The sequence below is a fragment of the Sinocyclocheilus grahami genome, unplaced genomic scaffold (assembly GCF_001515645.1).
Source record: "Sinocyclocheilus grahami isolate Dianchi unplaced genomic scaffold, SAMN03320097.WGS_v1.1 scaffold112.1, whole genome shotgun sequence".
Taxonomy (NCBI): Eukaryota; Metazoa; Chordata; class Actinopteri; order Cypriniformes; family Cyprinidae; genus Sinocyclocheilus; species Sinocyclocheilus grahami.
Window position 1 is genome coordinate 22,023 of NW_015505291.1, and position 9,666 is coordinate 31,688.

Genomic DNA, 9,666 nt, shown 5'->3' on the forward strand with positions numbered 1-9,666 from the left:
AATAAATATAAAAATTTTTTTTTTTTTTTTTTTTTTTTTTTTTTAAATGTCCTACACACCCAAACCACAAACATCTTCCCAACCCCTTCCAGACTCACCGCAGGACTGAGAACATTTTGGCCATTTTACCGATGGCACGGATCTTGTTTCTGATGACCTCTTTACGGGCGGCCGCAGCATTAGCTAAGAGGAACAAGGAAACAAACTTTGATTTCATAAACAACATGCTGAAGCTGAATATTCTACGTAACAAGATTTTAAAATGAAGCAATGTTTTGCTATGAATCTGGGACGTCTTAATTCTTATTTTTAAAGCTACAGTACATCAGTGTTCATTGTTCAGTTGCTAAACAATTTAAGTTGTTAGAGAATGCCAACAATTAAGCAAAATGCATATTTTAGTTGTCATTTAGTTGTATTTGACTTTAAAAACTATAGGTGTAATAATTTAAATGATCTAGTCCTGTGCGTTTTAGAAAACAGAGGAAAAACGTATGTGCAATAATGTGCAGTCCTCACCATCAAAGATCTCATCTTCATCGTTCATAAGCTCATCATCAGAGCAGATACTGAGGACATTCACCAACATTTCTGTCACTAGAGTCAAAGGTAAAAAAAAAAAAGGCAAGATCTTTTGACAAAGCATACACTATGATAATTTTGAACAAATAAATTCACAACACCACCATTACAAGAAATGCTAGGGTCATATTGATATCCTGCATAAACTTGGTCCTTTAATCTCCATCTCTATCAAGCGAAATATTTTTGGATGGCTCATTTGCTTCATTCTATTTCGACTTGTTAGGACAGAATAGATGGAGCTATTCCATCTGCTTTGTTTTAACAAGTCAGCAGAAGAGCGCATCCACTTTCCTCACACACCCAGAATGAAGAAAACATAAGGAATTTGTCTCCAGGCAGATTGAGCAACATTGTTCAAGAAGATGTTTCCTATAATTTCCCACCTTTCTCTCCAACGAACGGAAGAGACCAGGTGAAGACGTCCATGAAGTTGGGCAGCCAGTATGGATGTGGCGAGCAGTTGAACTGTCGTATGTTCATTACGTTGTTCTCGTATTTAAGCACGGCCGCTGCGGACAGGCATTAAGGCAGTTATATTCACACACAAAAAAACATTTACATAAGTATCTCTACTTCTCTAATGAACATCTTTAACTTACTTTTTTTTTGTACATGATTGACACACAACAAAAACACAAAGCCTTGCATTACATACAATGGCCTCTGACATACTTGAGTGTTTATAAACCTTAAAAAACAGGTTTGTGTAGGAGAGCCATATGAAAACCTATCAACAACATGCCTGGGTTACATTTCATATTTCAGACAAAGATAAGAAAAAATATTTTGCACAGAAAATTAAGCCTTTTCAGGACAATCAGGAAGTTGATATGCTGTATATGAATAATATATCTATCTATCTATCTATCTATCTATCATACACTTCTCACATACAATTAGTTGACTTTATCATTAGTCCAATAATAAAAGTATACAGAAAATGCAGCTTAAATAATCAAATATATAAAAATATAGGCTACAACCAACTGTATTTAATGTATTGTGCCCAAAATGTAATGACCTTTTTTAAAAAGATATATAAAAACATTTTAACATTTTAACATGGTTGCTACTTGCGCATTCAGTTGATCAGCAGTTTCTAGCCATGCAGCCTTTCTATCTGTTTTTATGATAGCTGTGACTTTTATGGTTATTAGTAGAACATTAAAACATTACAATCCAAAATTGCTCTTTAAAACATTAAAAACACTAAATTAAAAGTTAAAATCAATGAATTAAAAATTGAAATAAATAATAGAAATCAGACTACATTTTAACTGATAAGTAGAATACACATTTAACTCATTTGAGCTAGTAATTAGGGCTGTATTAGCCCGCTTACATTTGATGTACAGTTACTGCTATCATTAAAATACACTTATATAGGATTAAAATTCTACATGTCACATTTAATGTCCAACAACAAATATTTTAGCAGAATGTATATTTTACTCAGAATTATTGCACTATTATATTTAGCACGCATGTTCACTCATGAAGCCCCGCCCACTCCTGACAGTAAAATGGATATATTTGCATGACTTTCTAACATTTACATGTGAAAAATTACCTGTGACGTGTCAGTTATGCACTGAGGAAAACACAACGTCTCAAATGCATTAAACAGCACAAATATTTGCTGTTTGCCATAGGGCTGCTTAAGTAAGTGTGTGCACATCAAATGATCTTGACTCACTGAACCTGGATCGAATTAGTGAGACTGCATGAACTTAAATTGTCGTTTATGAAACCGCTTTAGTCCCGATTGATTTCCTAGGTTATTTCAAGTCAGGTTTTGGACTTTAATCCCCACTTTTCTTAGCGTCTTTTATGAAAAAGCCCCCTGAATTCAGACCTTTGTTGTTGTAAACGTCCAGATAGTTTGGAGCCGAGAAGATGGTGATGAGAGAAGGGAAACCTGTAGTCTGACTCTTCCTGTACATACGGTAACTGAGAGAGCAAGAAAACAAAGAAGAGAAGGAAGATAATTACAGTATGGCAATCAGAAACTTAAATCAGAATCACAATAGGAAATAAGTGAGGGAAAAATAATCTCCTTCCTCAGATTTAGCTAAACATTAAGTACTTATTTGTGGTGGACCCCGTTTAAAACCCTCAAAAAGTTTAGTTTCTCAAAGCATATAGTCTCAGTTCATAATAAATGATTGTTTGGAAGCCTTTATTCACTGTTTATTTGAAATAACTTAATGTGCCTTTAATGTTCAAAGGCATGCAATACAACAAAATTATGAACATAAAATGCTTTAAATATGTTTAAAGAACATTAATATTATTAGTCTGTGTAAAATTAATGTACTCAGCTAACATGCTGTCTGTTGTTGTCGTCTGTTGTACTGAATATTGTAGATGCATTACTGACTGTTGTTCTGCTGTAGGGTATAGTTCACTATTGTGGAGTATTGTAGAGTATCTTTGCAGATTTAAAGCTACACTGACCGATAAGTGGGCCTGGGCTGAGGTGAATAGGTGAATGTTTGTGCACTGGTGGCATTTTAGATCAATAAACACTACTGTACTGTAATGTATGTGGATTATGGAGAATCAATGGCTCTATGCGTCTGTCAGTCTGCTGTATTTGATCGTCCATCAACACAAACTCCAACAGCCTGTCAATATACACATACTGCTTTTGTGTGGGTGTTTCATCAGGCATATTTGTAGGAGGTGAGGAAGGCCAAAAATCAGCCATATAAAAAGAAACAAGAGGTCAAAGGTGATATTGGTGTTGGTTTCTCACCCGGCATCCTGTGCCTCGTGTGCCCTGATGACAGACAGTAAGTTGTTGGTCTGTAAAAACTCACACACTGCAGGATAGCTGTAAAAAAATGATAAAACCAACGTTAACAAGGCTTGATAAGCACTTTTTACAGTCCTTCACTGATAACACAACTCATTTGACTAAATAACTAGCTAAATACATACTTCGTCAGGCTGAGAGACCATCTAAAACCAGCTAAGCTCAGCAAACCACCATAGACTGCTTTTTTCCAACAGGATGTTAGTGTGTCATTGCTAATAGTCCAGTTAGCACTTGTGATTTAGATCTAGCATATCTGTTGAAACCTCATTGCCAGTTCATTAGGTTTTATTTGATTACACAGCCTTCTGATATTTATGATAGAGGACTTTACCCGTTGCTAGCGTGTTTATTATTGTCTTTACCGCTATCAGCCACCAGGGGATAGCAGTGATGAAAATGTGCAGCTTACTGAGAAAATCACCATCATATTCTGCTCAAAATATCTGAAGGGTCTAAATGTGATACTAGTAAAGAGATGAGCACTCAGACTCGGTGGTGTATGATTGCATGTTGAAGAATAGTCCTGCATGTTATTTGTTAGTTTAACTTAGCAGTCTATTATTTTCTTTTTTATACTGGTATATTGAAAGTAACAGGCCTAAAGCGCACACAGACACACCGATCATCCACTGTGTTTCATTGATTTCAGAAGGTTTCATAAGAAGCGAAAACAGTGAGGATTGTGGGTAACGTTCACACCCGAGGCTCTCACTCACATTCTGCGCAGTGTTAGCTGTGGTCTCCCTTCTCTTTCTCTCGTTTTCTCTCTCTATATATTTTCCAGTAAGCCTGAATCTAAAAGTAATTTTAAAAAGTACAAATGCTATCTATTTGTTCATTTGATTTGATTGCTTGCTGCAGGTTTGCTGTGATTCCTTGTAATTTCGCCAAAAAAAATCATATCAATGACTATAAAATAATAATTTGTATTATTATTATCATTGTTATTATTTCTTAAATACTATTTTATATTATAATAGTAATGTATTTCTTATTTTGTTTTATATTTATTTTGTATTTTTTATATTATTGTTTATTATTATTATTTAATTTTATGATTATTAAATAAAAATAAACAAAATAAGAAACACATACATTCTACGTTATTACTATTTTATTTTACAGTATAACAGAAAAATAATATATGTAATAATATTATATACATATGTATAGAATATTATGTAATATACTAATATTTATGTCTAAATGTCTTTATTTTCAAATGTTAAGCCATCGTACATTCATTTGGTGGAAAACTGCTTCTCCTTTGTTGGCTACAGGGTTAAAAATGCTTCTCATTACAAAATGCTTCACTATTTATTTAATTAAATAGGAGCCTTCGTGATTTGATAATCGCACTAAGCCATATCACGATTTCAGTTTCATTTCGATTAATCGCTTGGCCCTCTTTTCTATCTCCTCTTCCTTTTCTGCTCCATCATTTCTGTCTTTCTCTCAGGTTCTCACTATATCTCTGTATCTTCATATCTCAGCGGATCTGGCAGTAGTAGCCAGTTGTCATGGTAACAGCAGAGCGCAGATTCCCGTGGGATTGTGGGGATTCTGTGTTGTTCTGAGGCTGGTTACTGTTTGGACTGCTTTACAATTCCAATTAAACTCATGCAGCACTTCAGGCGCTGGACTTTCATCTGCACCTTTATTTCACTGTACAAACAGTCCCAGAGGAACATCGTTTGCTCAGTGGTTGCTCATTCATAGCGCAGAAGACTTAAAATTTAAGATGGCTCTCCTAAAATTCCTTAGAGGTAATATAAAGATACATAAATGACACAATTGTTGACATACAGTAAGAGTATAGCGTTATAAAATAAATGTGGATCATCATGGAGTCATTGTTGAGACTAGGGCTGCAAAAACGAATCGATAAAATCGATTATTATCGATAATGAAAATAATCGACAACGATTTTCATTATCAATTAGTTGGGTCTGTCCACAGTGCACGTCCAACTTCAGCCGGTCATGTCAAATTACAGCACTGAATTACAAAATGCATCTAAAAATAGTGGAGGAAACAGAATGAGATGCTGTGGGAGAAGTACGTGAACCTGCCCACAACATGAGAATTCTTTATTTTAAGCTTTAAACAAACTTAAAGGGTTTGTTCACCCAAAAATGAAAATTGTTTTACTCACCCTCGAAGCATCCTAGGTGTATATGACTTTCTTCTTTCAGACGAATCCAGTTGGAGTTATATTAAAAATTGTCCTGGCTATTCCAAGCTCTATCATTGCAGTCAGCAGGTGTTGCAGTTGAACAGTCCACAAGTGTCAAATAAAGCGCGCGCATCCATAATAAAACATGCCTCACACGGCTCCGGGGGATGAATAAAGGCCTCCTGTAGTGAATGCATGCGTTTTTGTAAGAAAAATATCCATATTTCAAATGTAATAAACATTTTTCTCTCACTTCCGGTATCTGTCATAAGCAGAAGGCGTTCTGGCGGATGACGCAGCACGTATGTGCAGTGCGCGCCTCTGAGATATGCTAGTCTCGCGAGTTTGTTTATAGGAGCAAAGGAAGCAAAGTTTCTTTACTTTAGCAAAGGAAAACCAGTCTCCTCTTGATTTATATCGAAATCCTCAGACGTTTTTCTTGTTCTAATTCATGACCGGTGTTTTGTTTTGTTCTCTCTCCGCATTCGTCACTAATTACGCAACGCCGACGTACTACGTCATCCGCCGGAATGGCTTCCATGGAAAGTGATTATTACGTTTGAAATATGGATATTTTTCTTACAAAAACACATGGATTCGCTTCAGGAGGCCTTTATTCACCCCCCGGAGCCGTCTGCAGCACGTTTTATTATGGATGCGCGTGCTTTATTTGACGACTTGTGGACTGTTCAACTGCAACAACCGCTGACTGCAATGATAGAGCTTGGAATAGCCAGGACAATTTTTAATATAACTCTGACTGGATTCGACTGAAAGAAGAAAGTCATATACACCTAGGATGCTTCGAGGGTGAGTAAAACACAAGCTAATTTTCATTTTTGGGTGAACTAACCCTTTAATTCGCGTAATGGCTTGCCCTGTCAGGCAGTTTGACATGCGTGTGCGTCCTGCACACAGTAAAACGTGAAGAAATGACAGTAAGACGTGACTGTGATCAAAGTGAACGTGTGTTCCTGCACAACATTACTCTTACATATTTGGTTACCACTGAGTTTGTGATTTTATTCATCTTTATTATCTAATGTAGAGATTTAAACTATATTCACTATAGGCTACAGTGCTTACATTTATTAAAAGAAAATTTATGTAAGGTTTTTAACAAATTATGTAAGGTTTGTGCCACTGCTGCTAAACTAAACTAACAATATTGGTGATTACCAAAATATTTTTTTAGCTTTCTGTATAGGTTAGTCCTCCAATTTGTGTAAGCTCTTTACTAACAGTAGTAGGCTATTTCTAATGCTATAATATGGTTATTGCTGTTGTCTATAAAAAAGAAAGGCAAAAAAATAACACTTTATAGTGTTTTTTTCCAAATTACAGTCAAAAATACCTAAACAATGTCAGCAAGAATGCAAGCTGTTATGAAAGACATAGGAGGCCATTTTTGTTATTATGTGAATAAATACTATTTATTTTTTTCAGTTTGTTATTTGCCCAATAAATGACAATAACATTTTTAGATTTTTTTGACAGATTCCTAAAATATTTGTTTTCTCTTTATGACAGGTGGTCTAATCAATTCATCACTGTACGTTTTCATAGCATTTAGTTGGACATTGGGCAGAATGTCAAATAATGTTTTTTTTTGTCAATAAAACAAAAAAAAGAAAATTGGCCTTTTTTTAAATATCCGATTAATCAAAGAAGAAAATAATAATAATAATAATAATCGGCCAACTAATCGACTACCAAAATAATCGTTAGTTGCAGCCCTAGTTGAGATTTCAGGTTACTGGGGATTTTCTGAAGAGAAATGTGAGAACAGGAGAGTCTCAGTTTGTTGTGTGGTTTACCTGTAGAAGTAGGAGCATCCGCGGACACTGTTGTGGCTGAAGTAATCTTGACTCTTTTCATTGCCAAAGTCCTCCAGCGGGTCAGCCCAGAGCAGATCACACATGGGGCCAAATGCTGGCGGTTCCTTGAACCTGTCCAGCTGAGAGACAAACAGAGAGCCAGTGAGTTGTCTAGTAGTATAAGAAATGTGCTGTTTCAAGAATCAATACCGAATGCGATGACCTTCTCAAATGTGCATAACAATGAGCGCATGTTTAATATATCCATACTCTGGAGGCAAATTAATTGACAAATTTCCCCACAAATCTTTTTTTTTTTTCCTAAAATAAAAAATACATGTAAAAATGTAAACAATGTTGCTGTATTTTATTCTAAATGCAAAAGAGTGGCTCTGTATTAGTTATAATTTACCAATTAAAATATTAAAATGTTTATCTTAAGTATTTACATAAATACAGTGAGTCATATGCTCAGTGTCAACATCACTAAAATTAAATATGCTAATAATACTAATAAATGAACAACATTATTAATATTTAACCATATTTTTCTGTATTATTATCTTATTTTACATCACACTGTTTTAATTTGTTAATACTACTTTTATACTTTTATATTTTGCATTCATTTTTTGTTTTTTCTACATTGAAAATAAGAATATACTTTGTTGTATAAAGTAAAGAAGACAAGAATAATAATAAAATAAAATAAACAATGTGGTGTGCTGTGTTTGTGCACAGCCTGTTCATTGCTAAAGAAAATACACCAGAAGCATAATGGGAGATTTACAGAAGATCCGTCAAACGTCTGTTGTTAGAGCTCAGTCTTAAGACATAAAACATTTTAAATAATCTAGGACTGCTTGATAAAGAATTTCTGGGGAACAGGAACTGGATTTACCGTTCAAAAGTTTGGGGTGGGTAAGATTTTTAGTGGTTTAGTCTCTTATGCTCACCAAGGCTGCATTTATATGATTAAAATAAAAATTATATTTATAAATAATATTACAGTATAAAATAGCTGTTATATTTTGCATTATATTTTAAAACTTAATTTATTCCTGTGATGCGAAGCTGAATTTTCAGCATCATTACTCCAGTCTTTAGTATCACATGATCCTTCAGAAATCATTCTAATATGCTGATTTGCTGCTAAAGAAACATTACTTATTTTTGTTGAAAACAGTCATGCTGCTTAATATATTTGTGAAAACCATGACACATTTTTTATTCTTTGAGTAGAAACTTCAAAAGAACAAGCATTTATTTGAAAGAAAAACAGTTTGTGAAAATGTAGTCAAAAAGTCACTTTTTGTCAATTAAATGCTGACCCAAACTTTTGAACGGTAGAATGATGTCATATATATATATATATATATATATATAATATACACACACATTCCTCCTCACCCTCTTAATGTCATCTAATGTGTGTATCTCTGGAGACAGGCCGCCATGAACACACAAAAACTGCTGATTCATCAGAGCAGCCAGAGGCAGACAGTCGAATGCATCCATGCACGCGTCGTACACCTGCTCCGAGTATTTGATTTTACCTGAAAGGAAGAGAGACAGAGATCACACACCTGCACGGAGCATCTAATTTCACCCGAGAGACAGAGAGTGAGACAAACAAAGAGAGCGCAGGAGAGATACGGATGAGAAGTAATGTCACTCCAGAGCTCAGAAATGAAGTGAGCTTCTTCTGAAAGGTTTATTTTCTCTGTATGAAACTAATTTGTACATTAAGCTCCTGCATTCATTTACACTTTCAGAGGACACTAAACCAGAGATGTGTGTGTGTGAGAGAGACAGTCTGTGCTGTGTCAATCTCACTGCTCCAAATCTACCAATCTGTTCAGCCACATCACTCTGCATTATCTCTCCATCGCTCGTCTTTCCTCTATTCACACATAAATACTGTCTCAACAATGAAGTTGGATCAATCAATATGTAAAAATTACAATCAATATGTAAAAATACACAACAATGTTGTAGTGTAGTAGTATAAGAATACAAATGTTCTCTGTGTCAAGAATCTACACTGAATGTGATGACCTTCTCAAATGTACGTCACAATGAGTGAATGTATATAGTCATATAAAATCAAATATAGTCATACTATGGAGGAAAATTTGTTGACAAATTATATAACAAAAATATATGACAAGATATATACATATACACATACATTTATATATATATATATATATATATATATATATATATATATATTAATCATACATTTATCTAGATCAAACTAAATT

The 9,666-nt window shown here is 34.5% G+C and overlaps 1 protein-coding gene across 3 annotated transcripts in view; it reads right to left on the reverse strand.

The window, feature by feature from the left end:
* ppp3cb (protein phosphatase 3, catalytic subunit, beta isozyme) overlaps window positions 1–9,666 on the reverse strand; it is a 58,279-nt gene that overhangs the window by 11,809 nt on the left and 36,804 nt on the right. For all 3 annotated transcript variants that reach the window (XM_016277429.1, XM_016277427.1, XM_016277428.1), the window contains exons 5-11: window positions 8,810–8,955; window positions 7,400–7,539; window positions 3,344–3,421; window positions 2,441–2,535; window positions 969–1,094; window positions 520–597; window positions 99–183 (exon numbers count right to left, since the gene is read on the reverse strand). In XM_016277429.1, coding sequence (XP_016132915.1) covers window positions 99–183; window positions 520–597; window positions 969–1,094; window positions 2,441–2,535; window positions 3,344–3,421; window positions 7,400–7,539; window positions 8,810–8,955 — 748 coding nt within the window. The remainder of the gene's footprint in view (window positions 1–98; window positions 184–519; window positions 598–968; window positions 1,095–2,440; window positions 2,536–3,343; window positions 3,422–7,399; window positions 7,540–8,809; window positions 8,956–9,666) is intronic.